Source organism: Xyrauchen texanus, chromosome 27, assembly GCF_025860055.1.
Source record: "Xyrauchen texanus isolate HMW12.3.18 chromosome 27, RBS_HiC_50CHRs, whole genome shotgun sequence".
NCBI lineage: Eukaryota > Metazoa > Chordata > Actinopteri > Cypriniformes > Catostomidae > Xyrauchen > Xyrauchen texanus.
The window spans coordinates 30371357-30394132 of NC_068302.1; the positions used below are offsets into that span (position 1 = coordinate 30371357).

At 41.3% G+C, this 22776-nt stretch overlaps 1 protein-coding gene across 1 annotated transcript in view; it reads left to right on the forward strand.

The window, feature by feature from the left end:
- Positions 1-357: 357 nt before the first annotated feature.
- prkcz (protein kinase C, zeta) overlaps positions 358-22776 on the forward strand; it is a 98789-nt gene continuing 76370 nt past the window's right edge. Inside the window, exon 1 of the mRNA XM_052093879.1 lies at positions 358-753. Coding sequence (XP_051949839.1) covers positions 683-753 — 71 coding nt within the window. The 5' untranslated portion in view covers positions 358-682. The remainder of the gene's footprint in view (positions 754-22776) is intronic.

The following is a 22776-nucleotide window of genomic DNA, read 5'->3' on the forward strand; positions in this document are numbered from 1 at the left end:
AAGCAATTCCGACTCTAACGAGAGAGAGAGAGAGAGAGAGAGAGAGAGAGAGAGAGAGAGAGAGAGAGAGAGAGAGAGAGAGAGAGAGAGAGACCGACTGGACCCATATAATGTGCAACCGTTATCCACCTGCAAATAATGCGTTCATGGAATGCGCACATTCCTCGCTGACGTCATAATGCATTGAACAGAACAATCTACGTGCGAGATACACTAACATACTGCGATTTCTTTAGGAAATACAAGTGCAGTTTGGAATATTTCCTCGCGACAGCGCAACACCCATGCCGAAGCGTCACGCGCGGAATGTCCTACAGAAAGAAGCTGTCCCACAGAAGCGAAAGTGAACAACAGGTGGATTCCTAGGCCGATTGAGACATGGAAGTAACCGTACTTCACGATGTCTCCCTCTCTCTCCGCCCCCAAGAGTAACCATAGCAAAGGCTCTCTCGCCGTAAAATTCACAGTACCGGAAAGAAACTGAATGAACAACGCTCTCGGTATTTGGAAGATTTTACTGGGCAAAAGGCGAACCTTGGCAGTGACGTGACTTTGAGGACATTAAGGACAATATCACACAGTTCATTCGAATTATGTCACTTTGCATCTGATATACAGTCGTCTTTTAATGAACAGAGTCTGTGTCTTTCTGTCTCGAGAGATTGTTTGTTGACTTTTTACAATGCCTGTAAGTAACGGCTCGATGATGGATTTGCCTTCGGAGAATGTGAAAATAAAGGCACATTACGGAGGGTAAGTGTTGTAAACCTGCACAGGTAAAGGAGGGTTTCCTTTTTTAAGTTGGCCTACAGTGTTGTTGTGGCAACGAAAAGGTTGAAATACTCCCGGCTCGCTTAAACTACTTTGTCAGCTTAGTGTAAAGCATAGCATGTTTACAAACGAACCTTCTCCCTCTCCTGGTAACCCGTTTTAACTCTAAAGTTTTGTGTTATTTTTTTCTTTGAAAGAACTGCTTTATTAAGATTAAAAGCCGCATTTTTGTAAGTTAAGTCATCACATGATGCAGTTCATAATATCTGACATTTCATAAATCATTCTGGTCTCAAGGAGCCCAACAATAAGAAAATAATAAGAAAGTAGCAAATACTAAAAGTTGCTTTAAGTCATTTTTCAATATGAATTGTTTCAGGCTGTGCTCTTATCTCGCTGCCTCTTGTTGCTCAACACACCACTCCTGTTATATGGCAATGCAAAACGTATTGGTTACGTAGGCTACATAATCTCGGTACCCTTAGAAGAAGGAAACAAGACATTGCGTTTATTAACGCAACCCGACCTAGTTGAAATCTCTCTTCAATAACGCGCTATGGCGTTTAAGCACGCCTGTTTTGGCGTGACGCTGTCTGCTATAAAAACAGGTACACAAACACCATTCTTCTGATTTTCTGAATGAAATCAGGGAGGGCATAGCTTGTGCCTCAAGAGCTCTGAGTCTTGTAGTTCGGCTAGCGTTCGCAGTGTCTTGTTTCCTTCGTCTCAGGGAACCGATGATACGCACGTAACCAAGATGTTCCCTTACGACTCAGTACACTTGACATTGCGTATATTAACAGAATTCCATCACGCCGCACTACACAACATAATCTCCCAGAAAGGAAGTATGATGCCGCAGTGCCGTGGGACGGCGACTGATATGAGTATGCCTCAGTGAGTGACCCTTGTGTTGGGCCAGGAGGGGAGCACTCAGAATGAATATAGTCATATAGTATGAATGAACTCCTTCACAAACCCAGTCAGGAAGGGAGTTTATGTATAATGTAAGGGCTTGTGACTTATGGTAAATTACAACGGCCTGAATATAGGTGGTTGTGTAAAAAGATGGGGAGCTTGTCTTTAAAGGAGGAGCATAAGTATCTATATTTGGCCAATGAAATAGCAAGCGCTCTAAACAGAGAGGACTTGTGGAGAGAGAGATGTTACATCTAAATTGTAAAATGTTACGAATGTGTTTTGAGAAGACCATCCTGCTGCAAAACATATGTCTGTCAACATACTATATGTTTCTTTAAAACAGTGACTTGGGTACTGATTCCTTGCAATATATACTTCATGTTTTATTGAAGTTTCACTTTTTTTTTCTAAATGGCCAAGAGTTACACATGAGGTAAGCACATGGAGCAAATGAGATAAAAAAAATCATGCACTGCGTACATCATTGTGAATCACTATTAATCATGCCATAACTGTACAGTTGTTTGATATTACCCAACCTTTAGTCAAAGATGTGAATTATGTAGTTTCTAAATATCTGTCCAAATCACAATAACTATCTTAACCCTTGATGACACTTGTCAATAATAATATTCATACCATATAGTTGAGGAGTAGGCAAAACTAAAAAAAAATTAGAAAGAGGAGTTCAATTTTTCATGCATTATTTTCCTTTTATGTAATGTTTATTGCAGTAATTTTATGTGGGGGAAAACATACAAAAATTAGCTGTTGGACTGAAATTTAATCCAAATCATTGTTGCCAACTTAGCGACTTTGTCGCTATTTTTAGCGACTTTTCAGACCCCTTTAGCGACATTTTTTAAAAAAAGCGACTAGCGACAAATCTAGCGACTTTTTGGACAAACCTTAGCAACTTTCCAAATTCCAAATATCGCCAGTACTGCAAGCGTGAGGTCTTCCCCGCGGCGTCTGCTCTGTTCAGTGAGCGGATGAGAGGAGCAGCACATTCCGTTGACTGCACGCCAGCGGACATAGACATGAATGAGCTGCGCATGTTCACGCTTGTGTTAGCAGGAACCAATCAGTGATCACATAGCAGCTGCCTTCTCCTTTGTTTTAATTCAAAACATTTAATTTCACCGTTTTTTCTTGGCATGCGCTTATATTCACTACTAATCAGAGTTTTAATTCATTCCGGTTCGGTTTCTGAACTCTCCAACTTCAGATCGTATATTTACAGACTCTATACATTTTACTTATCCAAACACAACAATAAACCTTCTTCAAACTCATAAACATGTAACGTTAGCTAAGTTCCGTTCCGTTGTCTAACAGAAAATATGTAATTGAGAACCGTTTTACTGGACATTCGGCTATATACTTATATAAAAACAGTATGAGCACGGTTTAGGGGAGATAACCGTTATTATAAACTGAAGTAGGCTACAGTACCGACAAATTAGGCAGAATGCAAATATGACGCGATGACGTCATTAATATGCTAATGACGCATGACGTCATCTGGCGACATTTAGCTACTTTTCGAGCAGGCTTTAGCTACTTTCCATTGAAAATAGTTGGCAACACTGATCCAAATCCTTTTTTAATGTAGTGAAAGGAATGTTAAGTTCAATCAACATAATTTGTTGCATAATGTTGATAACAACAGAATATAATTTCAACCTGTCCCTTGATTATTTAAATAAGCAAACATTTGACAGTCTTACAAGGCACATACTGTACAATGGAAGTGAATGGTGCTAGTCCACAAACATAAAAATACACATTGTTTCAAAAGTGCAGCCACAAGATGTAAACATTATACATGTTAACATGATTTTAGTGTGATAAAACTGATTACAGGGTTTAATATTTAACTTCTCTGTCAGTGTCTGTGGAAGTACGAATTCCTGCTTACATGAGCTATGAGCGTCTCTCAGAAACTGGGTCAGTCTTATTCTGAGCATTTTTGAAAGCTTTGGTGATTCTGACTTCTAAAATATTTTGGAGGAAGTTTGCACCAGTCAGGAAAGGAATCTTGGTAACTGGCTGATAAACTGAACCAGGCAGTTGCTTAGCAACGAGTCATAAGCCACTATAATAGCTCTTTTTCATGGAGATTCCAGGCACTGTTTTGATTTGAGCACAGGCCTCTAGATTCCAGACCAAGATGTTTCATTGTTGTGCAATCAAGAGATTACACGGTTTTACAATGAATAGCTTATCTCAGAGGAGGGAATTTCTGGATACTCAACATTGATGGCCTTATGAGTTACCTGAAGTGTCACGTTTAGCAGCACTATACATTTTGAATAAACAGAAGTTGTTTGTAATGCTGGAGAATACCACACATAATACCACTCATTAAATAGCCATTTTACCTGACAGATACCATTGAAATACCATTGGTGTACAGAGGTATTACACCTGTCTCTGTGACAGCCTTAAGGCCCCGATATACATCAGTGGTTCATAACAGCTCCTCTGGGCAAACTTTTAGGAAAACTTCTAACTGGCTGCTAAACACTTTGCTGCCATTGGTCAACATCATCGGTAGGTGTGACCTGAAGTTCCACCTACTACTTTGTTTAAGTTTTCAGTCAGTATTAAACGTGAACACACCATCGTACAAGACCATGTCATGCAATTTTTTTGTTTGTTTGTTTAATTTGTCCAGAAAAGGAATCAAATCTACTCAAATACTCTCAAGTGCCCACACACTCATGTGCCATCTGCAGCAAAAGCCATTAGCACATCACAGTTTTGTAATTATTATTTTGTCTGTATTTTGCCCATTACTGCTCTTTTATACACCCATCTCAGTGTATCAGTGTCATCATAAATTACAATAACAGATTTTAATCGGAGCATATTATGGTAGCGTCTAGCATGTTAGCGCATTAGCAGCGTGAATTCAGAATCTAAACAAGACAAATTAAAAATGTTATACTGCATATATATTACTTTGAATCATCATCAAGTGGTTAAAACAACTTCTTTTACTGACAACATTTAAATTCTACTCACAGAATGAGGCATAAAGTCATTGAAAACAGTTTTAATGTCACATTAGTTGAGGTTTTACATGTAGCGTCCTCATATTTAAATATTGAATCATATTCAAAATGCCTCCCACAGTGGTGTGTGTTTCTGATTGTTCACAAACATGCTGTTTAGTACTTCTTTTTACCCCTGAATGAAGAATGAAGAAGAACTTTAAGGCCTTTAGCCTTAATAAAACAGGACAAAAGTGTCAGTGAAGCAGCCCAGCCTTTTTTAGACAATCAGAAAATATAGCTAATGAGAAACGCTCTCTGCCTGTCAATAGATTTTTGTGTTTACAGGCTTGTCTTTTGAAAGGCGTGCAGTTGAAGGCATGGCAATCATCTAATTTAGTTCCTAAATCTTCCAGAAGTTAGCAGAATGCTGAAATGTGTACTTTTTAGTGGATAAAAGTTTCTCAAGGTTATATATAAAAAAATATTTAGAAAAGGTTAAAGACACTGACAAGAAATTTTGGACAGTTATAATGGTGTAATTGATTTTTTTAATACTAAGTCTACTTCATAATTAACCATAGGTAAACACATCATCAGTTATACCTCTTGGCAATACACTGGATCATTAACTATGTGGAATGATAAAAAAGTGTGTAAACACTAAGTGCTAATCACCATATTTGCACAGCCATCTGCAGCGTGCTCATGTCAAGAGAGAATTTAACTTGGCAAGCATTTCCCGTTTTCCATTTCTGTTGCTGGACTTTAGTCCTGGACTCACTGAATTTCATATTGACTTGCTGTAGCAACCACACAGAAAGACACTTAGACTCTAAATAATGCTCACTGGCCATATATCTCAACCAGAAGTTAAAACCACAAGTGAAGCATTGCAATGTGATCAAAACTGATTTTATTGTATTACCAAGGACATTGTTTGTTTAATATTGTTTATGCATTTATGTGAGCTCCTCTGAACTCTATGGAAACCAAACATTTGGAATCAATGAGAATAGGCATTAAACAAACCCCCCAATTTTTTTTTTTTCAGTCCTAACTTTAGAACAGTGACATCATAACAGACTTAACATTATCCAGCTAAGCCTTTCCTCTTCATGCAAATCCAGTCTGTTTGAATTTGAATTTATGTTAAATGCTGAGTCCGATGTCACAACTGTTCTCCATAAATAGGGCATTCTTTGTTTAAACTTTTAAAGTAGGCCAATACATAAATGTAACCAATAAGTTTAGACTGCAATTCAAATCAGACCATTAACTGCAATGTATATGTGTAAGTGTAGACTTTACTGTATTTCAGTCCGGTAACTCAGTCAGAAACAAGCGTTTCCAACAGGGTGTGTGTTTGATGATTCAGTCTGCACATATGAAGCTGTTACCCAAATCTGGGTCTTCTGCTGTTGTTGCCCATTCGCTTCTAGATATGACATGTTGTGCAATCTGATGCTATTCTGCTCACTACAATTGTACAGAGTGGTTATCTGAGTTGCCGAGGCCTTTCTGTCAGCTCGAACCAGTCTGGCCATATTCTGTTGACCTCTCTCATCAAAAAGGTGTTTCTGTCCACAGAACTTGTGCTTACTGGATGTTTTTTGTTTTTGGCACCATTCTGAGTAAACTCTAGAGACTGTTGTGCAATCCCAGGAGATCAGCAATTACAGAAATATTCAAACCAGCCCGTCTGGCACCAACAATCATGCCATGGTCTAAATAACTGAAGATTTTTTCCCCATTCAGATCTGTATCTGTGATTTTATGCATTGAACTGCTGCCACACGATTGGCTGATTAGATCATCACATGAATAAGAAGGTGTACAAGAGTTCTGTTCTAGAAAGGAGAGTTCTAGAGTCCAGTAGGCTTCTGGAACCTCAATTTCATAATGGAATACCTCACACACAGAACATTCTAGAGCTCTTTACTGGCAGAGTCTGGAAAATTGTGCTAGAACCTGCAATTGAACCAAATTCTTTGTGTTATTTGATAAAGAAATCTGAATAATTTACAACTTTGGCTTAATGATGTGAGTCACAATAACTTTTGGGCACTAAAGATTTAAATGTGCACTCATGTGTGTTGCGCTGTCATCTTGGACTTATACTGACACGTAGTGGCATGGATACATAATCATCAAAAATTTATTTTTGGTTAATGATGCTATTGTAGGAATCACTACTCACAGTCAACCATTAATAAATGAATCTGTTCATTAAATAATTAATTTAACATAAAATAAACAATTCACCTCTATTTTTTTTCAGGAAAGCTATGACCCTCTTTTGGTGCTTTCTTAATTAACCTCTACTGAACTTTAGCGTTTTCTTTCAAGTTGTGTTATATCTTCAATTAGTGATAGCATTGTATTGCTAGGTCATATCTTTGTCAAATGTTTGAGTTGCAATTGCTGTCTGTGTCACCTGGAAATGCTAAATCCATGTTTGATAGCACACAAATCTCAGCGTTTAGATTGAATTTGAATCTTCTTATTTAGCACATTTTCTTTTCTGTATTCAGTGCAAATAACATTATTTCCATGCTTATGATTTTCTGTCTGTCTTATTTATTTCAAACCCATCACTCTCTGCTTTAATATGGTGTGAGAAAATAACACCTTTGATATGGAATTGCTTTATTTAACTGTTGGCATCCTGAGGGATGGTTAGCACTTAATACAGTTAATCTGAAATGTTTCACATGACTAGCTCTGGAATTTAATTGTCGCGCCTCCCTCTTCAGTTACGTTGACTCTAAACACCAGGTGCTTGGGCAGTCTTAGATTTATGCATTTATCAGACTTTAGAGTTGTGTGGTAGGAGATCTTTCAACCCCAGCTTCAGTGCCAGCCATGTGGCCATTGAGGGTGGTGGGGGTGCCATAAGGGCAGGGCAGGGCAGCAGATGATAGAACCATGAGGGTTTCCTGCTGAGGGGCAAGCTGCTACAGAGATCTTCTCAGTGGAAAACAGATACACATGTTGCAGATCTAATTTGTCATACGTCACATTTTCCTTCAGCTGTCTATCAGGGTTTTCAACCAGGGGGGCCCTGGGGTCCACAAAAGTACACTGTAAAAATATCCGTAATTGTAATGGTAAAAGAATGTATAAATGCTACAGTAAAAAAAAGTTAATTGGTAGTTACCTTTACATATGCTAAAAAATTATATTATATTTAACATGACAATAAAGGTTATTTTACGGTTAAGCTTTTTGTTTTTTAGATATAAAAAGTATAATTAACAGTATAATACATGTACTTTTATGGTAAACATTTGTTCAAATTATGGTGAAAATCAACAATCAAAAGTAAGTAGCAAACTTCTTAAATAATTACTTTATCTAGTTAATGGAGGAATTAACTAGTAAAGTAGTAGAATCCAAACATCTAGCAGTTAAGAAACAAGATTGCTTCATATCTAATACATCCTTTTCTATGGTGTCAGTTAGTGAGGTTGCAAACAAGTATTAAAAGTATTTCTTTTTTTCTTAAACTAAAATACATTGTCATGGCTCTGAAAAACTAAACTAAAATAAAAATAATCGTAAAAAATATTTAGTTTTCATTTTTGTTTCGATATGTTTTTAAACCTTTAAACCAGTTATCATCTTAATATGAAGATGCCATTAGGCGGCGATAGCACTTGCAGATGTCTATTGCCCTCATTACATTATCAAAGACAGGAATTCACTACAGCAGGGGTCCCCAAACTTTTTTCTATGAGGGCCACATCATTTTTCCTTTCTGTAATGGAGGGCCGTAGTCTAACAGAAAATGGCATGGGCCGGAGTGATTTATTGTGGAGATTTTATTATGATTTTAAATGGATGTACAGTATTATGCCTCCTAATGCTAGATTAATTTATTATTTATGCACCATCAAGTGATATATAGCCTATTAAAAGAGCATTATTACTATCGTAATGACATTTTTTCATATTCATTGCTATTGAAATCAAATTATTTACTTCTGCGTATTAGGCTAATCAGTGTGAACTATGGGCTTGTTTCTGGCTGGTGAGAAGTCCAATGTCAGGTTCCATTCCAGTCACAGCCAGTCTCAAAGACTGATGCAAATGTTCATCAGTGAGTCTTGATCTCATCGGATTTTTCATCAGTTTCATGCCTGAAAAGGTTTGCTCACAGATATACGTGCTGCCAAAAAGTGTGGACATCTTCATTGCATTCCTTCTGATGTTTGGGTAGGTCTCGTTAGGGAGGGCAGTATATTATTCAATGAGACTGTTGGGCTTAAACGCGTCTTTCAGAACATCACAGTTCTGTAACTCAGCCAACTCAAACTGATAAGAAGGCAGGGCTTCGTCAATGTCAGCAGCAAAAGGGTTCTGAAAAAGGCGGATTTCTTTAGCGTGGACATGTAGCTCACGGAATCGCACATCAAACTCCGCCTTCAGCATTTCCAGCGCTTCCAATGACTTTTCAGCTGGGAATGGGACCACTGGTTTCTCAGCTGAGAGGCTTTGGGTAACAGGGAGATGGGTGAAGTCTTGCTTTTGCACTTGTCCCACAAGCAGTGCTAGTTTCACCTCAAATGCTTTGTGGGAATACATGTCACATATTAGTTTCCCCTTGCCTTGGAGCTGCACGTTGAGGCCATTCAACATTTCTGTCACATCTGTTAAAAAGGCGAGGTCCCATTTCCATTTTGTGTCGATCAGTTCTGGGACAGTTTTGCCCTTTGTCAGAAGAAAAACATTGATTTCGGGTAGCAGCTCGTAAAAACGCCTCAAAACTCTGCCCCGGCTTAACCATCGGACTTCTGTGTGGTAAAGCAATTTTCTTGCTGAATCGCGTGCACCCGCTCGATCACGATGAAACGTTAATCCGGGTGAATCTAACAAATAATTTGGCTACTTTAATAATTATAACTAAGGGAAATTTTATTTTGAAAGCCAATATGTATTATCAAATACAAATATGATATGATTAAAACATATTTAAAATTAAATTGTAAAAATATTTCTCTGCATGGCATTGTTCAGAGGGCCGGTCCAAATGTGGGGCGGGCCGTATTCGGCCCGCGGGCCATAGTTTGGGGACCCCTGCACTACAGTATATCATGGAGAGAAGCAAAGCAGGTAGAAAACGTCTCAGTGATATACGCAAATCTTGCAGCTCCCTGAGACAAAGGGAACGAGACATTGCGCTTAGCGCATATTGGGAGTGCCTTCTTACTCAAACTACTTGTGCTTCCCTTCTTACCCCATTATTTGGAATAGTGTAAATCTGGACTCATCGGACTCCAACTCCAGTAACGGCCTGAATGCAGGCGGTTGTGTAAAAAGACAAGGAGCTCATCCTTAAAGGGAGGAGCACAAGTATATATTTGGCCAATGAAATAGCAAGCGCTCTAAACAAAGAGAACTTGGGAAGGGAGAGATGTTATGTCTAGGTTGTAAAACCTTGCAAATGTGTTTTGAGAAGACCATCCTGCTGCAAAACATATGCCTTGCAAGGACACACCATTCGTCCATGCCCATGAAGAGGCCATGCCTCTAGTTGAGTGTTCTTTAACACCAATTGGGCATGTCTTACCCTAAGACTCATAAGCTAGGGCAGTTGCATTGACAATCCAGTGAGAAAATAATAGCTCGGAGACAGACATTCTAAGAGCTGATCAGACAGTCCGAACTGGTGTGTGCACTCAACGTATGCGTATAGTGCCCGCACAGGGCATAACAAATGAAATGATTGTTCCTCATCCGAATTAAATGAAGGAGGGAAGAATGGCTGAAGGTGAACAACCTGCGCTCTGATTAGGTTAGGACCTTACGTTTTCTGGGGTTGACAGTGGCTTTTGAAAGACCGGGGCCAAACTCCAGACATGAATTGTTAATTGATAGTGCATGCAGGTCACCGACCCATTTTACTGAGGCCAGAGCAAGCAGTAGTGTGGTCTTAAAGGTGGGGGCTGGGGCCCTGTGAGAGCTTTTAGGACTAAAGTGAAGTCCCAAGTGGGTTTAATGGTCTTGCACCTTTAAGCAGAGGCGTTTCTAGCATTGAAGGACATCCGGGGCTTAGCCCAGACAATTTTATTTTCACACTAGCAACCACTTCTCTGTAGTTCAAAGCTGGTGAGAGGGTATTCTTTGAGTTCTGCTCTTGCTGGGCCTGTTTCTACAGTTCCTAAATCTTCCACTCAAGTACTATCCTCAACATCCTCTCTCCTCCCTGAATCATCTGTGATGCAAAAGAACAGATACAGCACATAACTTATTGCAAATCAGCTTCAAACAACTAATTCATCAAGTGCTACATATGTCAAATTGTAGACCAATACCATTGAAGAAAATGTATTGGGAAGAGCAGATCAGTGGGATTGCCCTAATATCTATCATGATTCTTGAATTTTCATGTACATTACAATAAAGTCATCACAAAAGAGTTATATTATAGTGAGTAAAGTGAAGTAAAACATTTTTTTTTATATATAAATAATTTAATTTTTTTTACATAAATAGTCAAAATGATGTATAAGATCCTAAGTTAAGGAAATACATGAATGACTAAGTTCATTGCCACACCATGGCATCAAATTGTATATAATTGTCCATGTTCATCTGTCAAAATCCTTTCATTAGGATCATTGGGATAAGAAATGTTTCACTTTTAACTTTCTCTAAAGTAAAGTGACTGATTAATTGTTACCAGTTTCCATGCCTGATTCTGGCACATCTTTGCTACCCTCAAAGTGTATATTTACAACAAACTAATATCACAAAACAAGTCACACATACATTTTATGCTAATGCTTATTGGTTATCCTTAGAGAAAATAACACCTGATAAACAAGAAAATTATGCTCCAAACTGGACTCGAACCACGGTCTCCAGCGAGAGAGTAAGATACGCTAACCACGAGGCTAGAGGTTACAACATATGATTTTAGTCAGTAGCAGACATCTTGAGGTTTAGCCTACTGTGGGTGAAAGCCAGCCAGATGATGATCTTTAGACTTTAAGGACAAAAACAAATGCGAATTCTTACCCACTGACTTCTTTCAGAAATTTTAGAAGCCTCATTTGCTTCATTTTTGCTGTCTTTCCTGCTAACTGCTGTTAACTCGCCACTAAGTAAAGTAAGTTGATGTCAGCTCCTCCCCTACCTGCTGCATATTCAACAGAGAGGAAGAAACGGAGTCGCCCATAGGCTACCGACAGCAAAGGAACTTATTCTATAGGCTAGATTATGCCTATGTCTATTTTTACAGGCTGTATGCAGTATGTGCAAAGCCAAAGCACAATGAAATAAGGCAACTTATGATTTCGGAGGTTTACATAGGCTATTGTCCGGTTTCATATTTGTCAGTCAACTTTTCAAAATACATTCGGGGCTACACTCAAAACATTCGGGGCTGAAGCCCCGGCAAAATCGGCTTCCGCCGCCTCTGCCTTTAAGGAACTTTATGATTAAATCATGCTTGCTTATAGTGGCGCCGGCTTCATGTGCATGATACACAGATATAGTCGCCACATACACTTTGAGTGAGACTTTGTGTCCTGCATCCAATTGCTCTTTAAGAAATATGAGAATTGAATGTATGTGAGAGTTTACTGGGTCTTTGCTTAAAAAGATGCGAACATGTAAGCGACTCATTTAGATATATAAATAAATATATATATTTCTATTTCACACAATAGACAATACACAATATGCTATTGCTTAGTAAAGATACACAGCATCTGCTGATGCGCTGTGGGGAATCAGGATGCTGAGGCCCGTTCACCAGCCAATCGTCAAGATGGCGAGGCAGAGTGATGTTCACTGGAACACTGCAGGGGAGCGTAGAGTCATCTCATTTCTGAGAAGATTCGGACTGCTGACTCATGTATCTTGATGGCAGAGGGTAGAGGGCTTTTGACAAGAGATCACTGTCTTGAAGAAAGAAATTCTGAGGAAATGTTGTTGTGAACCGGCAGTTAGCAGACAGCTTTGAACCAGAACAGGCGGGCTCAAACACCATAACTAATTTTAGAATATTGGCGTTATTGTATAGAGGTTTCAACTAGGTCGTGTAAGAAGGCACTCCACATATGCGTTAATAAATGCAATGTCAAGTGTAATGAGTTGTAAGGAAACTAGGGGGAATGGAAGTCTGTCCCGGATTTACGAGGTGTGTCCCGGTGTCCAGTCATTTTTATGTTTTTTTATATTTTATAATGTCCTGGTTTCAGACTCACAGATTTTATTACAATTTAAAATCAAATATCCTCAACGTCCTTCTTGGTATCGTGTCTGGTATCTTAGAGAAGGGAAGATATTTTATTATATTGCACGATGATTTGATGATACATTAATTCTAATTTTGCAGCAATGCGCGTAGAATCTATGTGGTTACCATGGCAACGACTCACACCATTGGTACTCTATGCTGCTCTCTGTCATCATCCAATGCAAATTAGAAATGCCCTAAGGAAAATGCATGTTCAATAAAAGCTGATAAATAAAATAAACAAACATGTGCTGTCACTGTAAATGTTCACTTTCCCATTTCAGGTCATATTCATACAACTGTATTTTTTTTTAATAGTACAAGCACTTAAATGTGGAAATTTGGAATTGTATTTTAACTTTTAAGTTCCAATGTTGCAAATTTTGTGTTAAAATATTTAGCTGATAAGAAATTTCAAGCACTGACAATTCATATCATTATTACACATGCAATATTACATCATGGATAGAATAGGCTATATGGAATTTGTAAATTTTACAAATATCTAAAATATGGTTAAAATCATATAAAACAAGATATTATAAAATAAAATAATATTTCACATAAAAAAATATGTTAATTTGGATTTAGCAACATATTTTAATTAGTGCCCGACCGATTGATCCTTTCACAGATACATCGGTATTGGCGTATATGTTTACCGATATATATAATGCAGAAAACAATGCTTGGGGTGATTTAGAATTAGTGTCATAATGTAGTTTGTCCAGCAGAGTGCTGTCTCCATTGTTTACAGAGCTGAGCTGATGGTTCTGCTGACATTGTAGAGTTAAGTGGTGTCTTTTCGGTAAGCTGCTATCTAATTTGTGAAATACATACATTTATTAAAGTTAATAAAAAATTACCCCATAATTTTCCCTTTTCAATACAACTAATATAACATTGACCCTGTCCTTGACAACCATGTCACTCATGTTTATCACATCTGTTTGATATGTTAGCCAGCTATAGTTTGTCAGTGCAGTCAGTAACGTAGTAGATTGAAAGGTAAGCATTAGAGAATTTTTTTGCAGACAACGGTGTGGTGGTGGATTGTGTCTGTTTAGTGTTGATTTCAAATTATTTTGTTACCTAGTTGGTGAGACACAATGCTGGAAAATAAATAAACAACATCCATCTTTTACTCTCCATGACAACAAGCTTATAGCAAACTAGCTAACCACGTAGATACTTTCATACCTTGTCAGCTAAGTGGAAGCTAATGTGTAAACATGTATTAACCAAACTGTTTTGTTCAGGAGTCGCAGTTTGGTACCCCTTCAACTGAACAATTTCAGGCATTGCATTTTCAAAATGTAATATTTAAAAGTCTGGTTTCCCACCATTGAATGTTTCCTCTGAACTTTTATAGCAGAATACGGTGTAACACCACTACCTCTGTTTATCTTTTGACTCACGTTGACTCTAGACGGGCTGGTTTGAGTATTTCTTTAACTGCTGATCTCCTGGAATTTTTTTCCTTCACAACAGTCTCTAGAATTTACTCAGAATGGTGCTAAAAACAAAAAAAACATCCAGTGGGTGGCAGTTCTTTGGACAGAAATTCCTTGTTGATGAGAGAGGTCAACAGAGAATGGCCAGACTGGTTTGAACTGACAAAGTATATACTGTAAATAAATCCTGTTAATTTTACGGTAAAAACTGGCAGCTGTGATTATGAATAAATATGGTAACCGCGTTTCAGGCTTTACGGGATGTAATTTTGATGCCTGTATATTATACGTCATTTATATTATTAAATAATATGCTTGATATATTAACCTTCTGAAACTGTAAAAATCAGCTTTTTACTTTATAATGTATTGTTAATCACGTAGTAATTACAAAAGGGCACACGATGACATGAAGTTTATCAATAGAGGCCCCTCCTGGAGCATGTAGAGACTGTGTTCAGTGTCACTCACACAAACACTAAACACCATCCGGGTAACACATGTGAAATTAAAATAACGTAATAAACATTAACTAAACTACATAAAATATAACACAGAACACCCAATATACATAACGGATATTAAAATAAGAAGAAACTATTGTTTTTTACAGTAATCTTAACATTTATGTACCGTAAAAAGTACATGTACTCTCTTGTTAAACTTTTCAATTTTTACTGTTAATTATACAGAAAATCATACTTTTTACATATAAATTTGTTATTTTTTACAAAATGTTACCTTAAAACTTAATGTATTGTCTTTTTAAATAAATATATCCCAGTTTAATCCCAGTTTGAGTCTTTCAAAATCTGGTCACCCTATAGAAAATGCGCTAGTGTAACCCGCACAAGAAGAGACAGTCACAATGTATGTCAAAACTGCGTTTATTTGCAGGCAAACAAAAGTACAGCACGGAAAATCCAGAGGGAGAATGGTCAGGGTAGCGTAGGGTCAAAAGCCGGGGAAACAAAGTCGAGTAAAGGGGCAAATCCGGGAGAGAGTGGTCAACGAGAGTGGGGAGGTCGAAGCCGGGAAACAGGATCAGAGTAGACAGGACTACTGGGAGCAAAAGACAGGGGAACAAGGGGAGCTGGCAAGCTAAGAGGAGGACAAGAGGAGTTCAAAACTAGACGAGACTAGCGGGGGGCAAAGACACGGGAAACTAAATACAATAACCAACACCCGTGAAACGGATGTGCTGTGGTATTTATAGGGGAAGGTGCAGGTGTAAACAATGAAAGGAGATGAGACGAGTGCAGGTGAAACGAATAATGGGGTGACTGAGACGAGTGCAGGTGGTCATAATGTTTTGGCCATAGGAGTGTGCATGTGAGCCCGAGGAGAGAGACCTGCTAACGAGCAGGAGATCTCGAGGGAGCAAAACGAGCGTGAGAGCTCGAGGGAGCAAAACGAGCGTGAGCACGAGGGGAGCGGAACGAGCGTGCGGGCTCGAGGGGGCGGAACGAGCGTGCGAGCTTGAGGAGTGAGTGTGTGTGCGACGAAGCGGGGATGGGGCAGAGGAGCGGGGTTCGTGACAGCTAGTCATGTCTGGGACTTCAATTATGACATATTTGAATTTATTGGAATGACTGTTTGTTGTGTTACCAATGTTAAATGTTAAAACAAAGAGAACAGAAACAATATACTGTAATATCCAGTAAATTATTCTCTCACTCTCTCTCTCTCTCTCTCGCTCTCCTCTCTCTCACAGACACACATACACATGCACGCATGCACGCACGCACACACACACAGTCTTTTCACTCATTCTGTCTTATACCTTCAATCAGTGATTTGTTCCCTTTACAAAAAGCTTCACTAAGATGTTGCGCTGCTAAGCGCTACGGGGAACAGTTTTAGCTGTGAGCCGAGCTGAATAATGTGTGGAACACGTCAATGAACATTGACCGGAATTTATAGCCTTGGCTGATGTAATCATTAGATGCACCTGAGGCCAGGCTACAAATGGATACGTCACCAGGTGTCATAAGAAACTCTTTTTTCAGAGCGATTCCGTTTCTGTGTGTTTCACAAACCCTGTCAAAACTTTCTTTCCTCTGTTAGAAGTTAGAATCAGTTAGGCAGTGTGCAGTGAACGTTGTTCTCTTCTGTTTAGAAAAAGAGAGAATGACTGAAAGCCGCAAAAGGTGCGTGTTCCCCTCTTCCGCTCTATAGCTGAAGACGACACACATCAGTTTTTGCTTTTTTGTTTGGGGGTAAGAGCACGCTGCTCTCGCGTTGCAGCAGGGCGGGTGCGAGCACTGCGATTTGCTTTAACAGGCAGAGTGCGTCGTGCTCGCCTCGCTTGCTTCCGGGAGTCAGCACTTACGAAAAAAAAAAAATAAATCGTTCGTGGGGCTCTTGCATGGATGTGGCTGAGGAGCAAGAGACGGGTTGATCCCTTTCTCTCACTCTCTCCCCAAACCCAGCTGGTCCTTCACACATGATCTCGACGCTTCTTCGGGTCATGAGGTGGATCGCGATTCTCTTCCTGCCTCCGAGCTTTCCGTCCGCGATAAAAAAATCTACGGAGGAAATTGCTCGATGTTGTTACTCGTGCGGTTGCCAGATTGGACTGGCCACGCGAAAAAGAGACCCCCAAACGCTCCAAATGCTCCAAATTAGGGGATATATTGTATCTTCCAGTCTACGAAAGGGAACGCCTCATGGGTCCCTTCCCTTCTTTGATAACCTCCATGAAGAGCTTTTTCGCGATAATATATATATATTTCCTTCCTGTGTTCGCATACCCTCGACGTCATTATATTCGACTATCGTGGGTGCTGAGGCACGGCGGTATTCAGTGATGCCGCCGGTCGAAGAGACGCTTGCGGGCTATCTCTCGCCGGGCTCGGCATCGTCACTTAATAAGCCCTCTCTCCCCTCAAAGCCTTGTAGGACAACCTCCACTTTAGTGGGAAGGGCTTATGAAGCAGCAGGTCAGGCTGGTGCTGCTCTGCACACTATGCTGTTTTACAGGCGTACCAGGCTGACCCCCTGGACGACCTGAGTGTGGGTTCTGCGCTTGACGAGCAAGCCGCAGACCCGCCTCGGTCCTGACTGAAGGGAGGCTCAAAAACATAGTGTGGCGAGTCGTGCTCCTCCTCCCAGGGATTGGGGACAGTCTCGCTGCCCTCGCCAGCTCCGAAGCAAGACCCAAGAGAAAACCCTGATAGTCTTGCACATAAATTAGGGGGTAGCTCCCCTCGGGACGGGGCGCGTGTTTCACTTCACCCCTCCCGGTACCCCCTCGAAGCCCCCCCATTCCCGCCACCTCTTGGTGTTTCGGGTTGCAGAGGCTTCCATCAAAATTGGGTGTTTTCGCTGTTCCTGCATCTTATTCAGGACGCGAAACACCCGACAACCCCTCAACAGGAAGTGTTAAAATATAATACCCATCTCAGAGATCCTGGCAGCGTGGAAACTCCTGCCGGATATATTCTTTTCTGTGGGTCTTATAAGGGCGTCAGGATTTAATTCACTCGCCGCTTTTCCGTGTTTCAATGGCGTGTTCTCACTACCGTAAACCGGATTTCTTTTTTTGTAAAAACAAAAACTCATTCTCCTGGTTAAAGGGGCCATGGTATGTGTTCCCCTTCCAGAGAGAGAGTTAGGTTATTACACTAAATACTTAATACTAAATACCCATGGAGGGTGAGGGGTGGCGTCTGGCTTAGATCTTAAAGCTTGAACTACCCATGGGTGTTCAAGTCCAAGATGATGCCTGTCAAGACGGTCGTGTCTCAAGCCCTACAACTCGTTTGGCTGGTCACCATCGATCTTATGACGCACTTCTATACTTCATTTAGAAGTTCTGCCACAACATGGAAAGTTCCTGAGGTTCACTTCCGGGGGCGAAGTCTTCCAGGGTCAGGTTCTTTCACTCAGCCTAGCCCTTTTTACCCGCACATTCACAATGCATGATGTAGCGCTGGCTCCTTGCGACTCCAGGGCATCTGCATTCTGAATTATGTAGACGACTGGCTGATCCTAGCGCAGTTCCAGGAACTGGCAGTTCAACACAGGGACATCGTCTTAGCTCATCTGTTTCTCTGGGGTTGAGGCTCAACGCCAAGAAAAGCGTCCCCTCCCCCACTCAGAACACTGTCTATCGGGGCATCGTATGGAGTTCAATCTCAATGCGGGCACAACTGTCTCCCGCTAGGATTGAGTAAAGTCAGGCTAGGTCAAGGTTGCACTGTTATCAGTATCAATGATTTCCAGGTCTCAGGGCGAATGCGTCCAAAGTGATCCCTCTGGACCTTCTGCTCATGAGACCGTTTTTGTTGTGGCCAAAAGCCAGGGGATTCTTCCAAGGGCCAAAACCCCTAGGCTAAATAGGGTTACGCGCCTCAGGCGTCGTTCCCTTTCTATGTGGTTCAGACCCCGGTTTTCTGCCTTGGGTCCCACTCTAGGTGCGTCTTGTTGTTGCAGGCTGCTAACGACAGATGCCTCCCTGATGGGCAGGGTAGCGGCCTTAAGTGGTCGTCCAGCTTAAGGGGATAGGAGGGTCGTAAGCTCGGTTGTCACAGTCACTGTCTCGGGTTGATGGCTGTATTTCTGGCCCTGAAATACCTCCTCCTGAGGCTGCCATGTCTTGGTGCGGGTGGACAATGCAGCAGTAGCCTCTTACATAAATCATCAAGGAGACCCACGTTCTTGTCAGCTGTATTTCTGACACGTTGGGTTCTCCTTAGGGCCCAGGGCAAGCTCCTGTCACTCAGGTCAGTTATATCCCTGGATGCCCGTATATGGGAGCAGATTTACGGTCCAGACAGAAAATACCGACGGGGGAGTTAAGAACTCCACCCTAAGGTAGTAGTTGCCCAGAGTTCGCCAGCAAGGGTTTTTGCCTCTTACTGATATCACCGCGCTGGCTGAACAGGGCTTGGTTCTCGGAGCTAATCTCTTCCCTCGACGGCTCGCCTTTGGCGATGCCGAACAGGAAGGATCTTCTGTCTCAGGCACAGGGCAATATTTCATCCCTGCCCCAAATTGTGGATTCTTTCATGTTTGGCCCCTAAGGGTACCAACTGAGGAACACAGGGCTCTCTCCTGAAGTTATCGAGACCTTTTTAAATGCCTGGCTTTTTCCACTTGGAACAAGTTTGGGTGAGATCTTAGGGCAGAAGAGGACCTCTTCGCCTCTATGAATAGCGCAATGTCTCCTCTACTTCTCCCTGAAATCACCCAGCCCCCTTGGGTCTGGACGTTAAGACACATACATGACCCAGAATGCGTCTGTATGCGTTTCTTTCCCCGGTTTCTCTGCTCCCGGGAGTCTTGGCAGTGTTCACCAGCAAGGGTCTTGCCTCCTATTAATGGCACTGTGCTGGCTGAACAGGATATGGTTCTCGGAGTTAATATCTCTCCTCGACGGCTCGCCTTGGGCGATTCCGAACAGGTAGGACCTTCTTTCTCAGGCTCAGGAGACATATTCATCCCGGCCCGAATTGTGAAACCTTTCATGCTTGGCCCCTGTAGGGTACCAACTGAGGTTCACAGGGCTTTCTCCTGAAGTTATCGAGACCATTGCAAGTGCTAGGGCTCCCTCCCTTGGAACTGATCTGGGTAGATTTTACAGGGCAGAAGAGGACCTCTTCACCTCTGTTGATAGCGCAATGTCTCCTTTACTTCTCCCCGAGTCACCCAGTCCCCCCCCTCAGGGGTGCTGATCGTGGTGGCGCATACATGGCACAAATGCGCCTGCATGCGTTTCCTTCTAATAAGTTCAATTACAGAACCAGCTAACTGCCAGTTTGCTTCAGTTCTGGATTTTCGGTGGAAAGAACTGTCAGCGGGCACTTGCCTCGCCACTGCCAGGTTCTATGTGGCTTCCACTTCGGTTTGCCACGCCTTGGTGGGCGGGGTGCCCTCTAAGAGGCATCCTTGCTAGTACCTCTTCATAGGGTAAGACCCCCCCTTTTTAAAACCTCTAGAGTCAGCGTTTGGTAGACTTCTGACTCTCAAGATGGTTTTTCTTATGGCAATTACGTCTCTGAGGAGACTTGGGTACCTACATTCTCTGTCTCTCTTGCCGGCCTGTTTTGAGTTGCCCCAGGTAGGACCAAAAGCATTCTTTGCACCCTCACCCTGACTACCTGCCCAAGGTGCCTTTCGCGACCCTTGGCCGGTTATTCTCTAAGCCTTCTGCTCCCTGCCATTTGTAACGCTGGAGCAGCTAAGACTTCTCAGACTTTGTCCAGTCTGTACCCGTCAGACTTATGTCCACCGCATTTGCTAGTGGCGTAAAATCAGGGCAGCAATTCTTCATTTGGAAGCCGTGACTGGGTGGCGGTCACGTCCTGACAGACTATGTCACTTTGGGTGAGGGACATTACTGCCCGGGCCTACGAGGCGCGCGATCAAGCTTCGCCAGTAGGTTTTAGGGCGCACTCTACCAGAGGGCTCTCCTCCTCTAAAGCCTTGGCTAGAGGTCCCCCTCTGCAGCAAGTTTGTGGTGCGGCAGGTTGGTCCTCTCCGCTCACATTCATCAGTTTTTATGACAAGATTGTGTTGCAATAGGGTTCTCTTCGCACACATTCATCGAACTTTATGGGTTAGATGCTTTGCTACTCCGGGCTCTTATGCCCTTGAGTCGGCATCTCAGCTCATGCCTGAACAAGTTTGTGATGTGGCAGGCTGGTCCTCTCCGCTCACATTCATCAGTTTTTATGACAATTTGTGTTGCGATAGGGTTCTCTTCGCACACATTCATCGAACTTTATGGGTTAGATGCTTTGCTACTCCGGGCTCTTATACCCTTGAGTCGACATCTGAAGCTCATGTCTGAGACCTCTCGCGTTTTTGTGAGTACACTGCACAACCGTAGGGGTCCGGACAGCCCCAAGTGCGGCGGCGTGGGTATTGCGTTCCCCGTAGCGCTTAGCAGCGCAACATCGTAGTGAAGCTTTTTGTAAAGGGAACGTCTCGGGTTACATGTGTAACCCTTGTTCCCTGAAAAAAGCGGAAACGAGATGTTGCGCTGCTTTGCCGCACTGGGACGTCCCAGGACTGCTCTTCAAAAAGAAGTATCTGACAACACCTGGTGACGTATCCATTTATAGCCTGGCCTCAGGTGCATCTAATGATTACATCAGCCGAGGCTATAAATTCCGGTCAATGTTCATTGACGTGTTCCACACATTATTCAGCTCGGCTCACAGCTAAAGCTGTTCCCCGTAGCGCTTAGCAGCGCAACATCAGGGAACAAGGGTTACACATGTAACCCGAGACGTTTTACATTTCATTTGGAATTGGTATAGAGTTTTGTTTGATGTTCAGTTTTCAGAGTTGCAACAAGACTTATGTCAAATGCACTAAAGAGGACTTTGTGGTTTAAGTTAAATAAAAAATAAGCATTCTTAAATCAGAATGATGTGTTTTCTTCCACTGTAATATCAGTAATGAAATTGAGTTGGTCTTATTAAATGAAGATTTTAATATTATAATTATTATTTACAAATTGTACATTTGGGTATCCAGCTATAAATACGACACATGTTGCACAAATGCCTGTTTTCCCCATTCTATATGTGTCACTTGATATAAAAACTAAAATAAAATCTAAATGTAATAAAAACCTAAAACTAAACTAAAACTAAAAAGAGCTAACAAACAAAACATAAACTTATCTAAATTGTAGCGAAACATTTAAAACAAGATAATTATAAAAACAAAATAAAAATTTTAAAGCTATTATAAATTTGGTTGCAAATGTACTGACATCATTAAAAAAAATCAAAATGCCAAAGAGTTTCATAATCAGACTGTATTATTTGTTAAATCTCATTATGATATTTTTGTCCCCCTTATGCATAAATTGGTAAATCTTTGTTTAAAGAAGGCAGTTTCCCACAATCATGGAAAAATGTGTTCATTTCTCCTATCTTTAAGTCTGGTGACAAACAGTTCGAATCAAATTATCGACCTATTAGTATTCTGCCTATATTGTCTAAAGTATTTGAAAAAATTCTCACAATTTATAGAATATCTTTAATGAGAGGACCTGTTAAATATACATCAGTTTGGTTTTCGTAAGCAACGCACAACTTCTTCTGCTGTTCTTCTTTTCACTGAACATATTTGCACAACCCTTCTGTGGCAGGGCGGAGGGCGGGGCCGGGTCGTGATACTACACACCTGGTCCCGTATTAGGGGGCTGGGCTCCTCGTCCCCCGGCTGCTCCGTTGGGGTGGACGGTAGTGGCGAGAACTTTACTACGGCGTATCCCTCCTCCTTCCCGGGCTTCGGCACCAGTGTAAAGGGAGCAATGGAAAGGAGGAGGCGAGAACCAGCTTTTCAACATAAATAATGGTTTAATGGTAAACTTAAAAGAAGACACAAACACACATAAGATGGACATGTCCGCTAACAATCT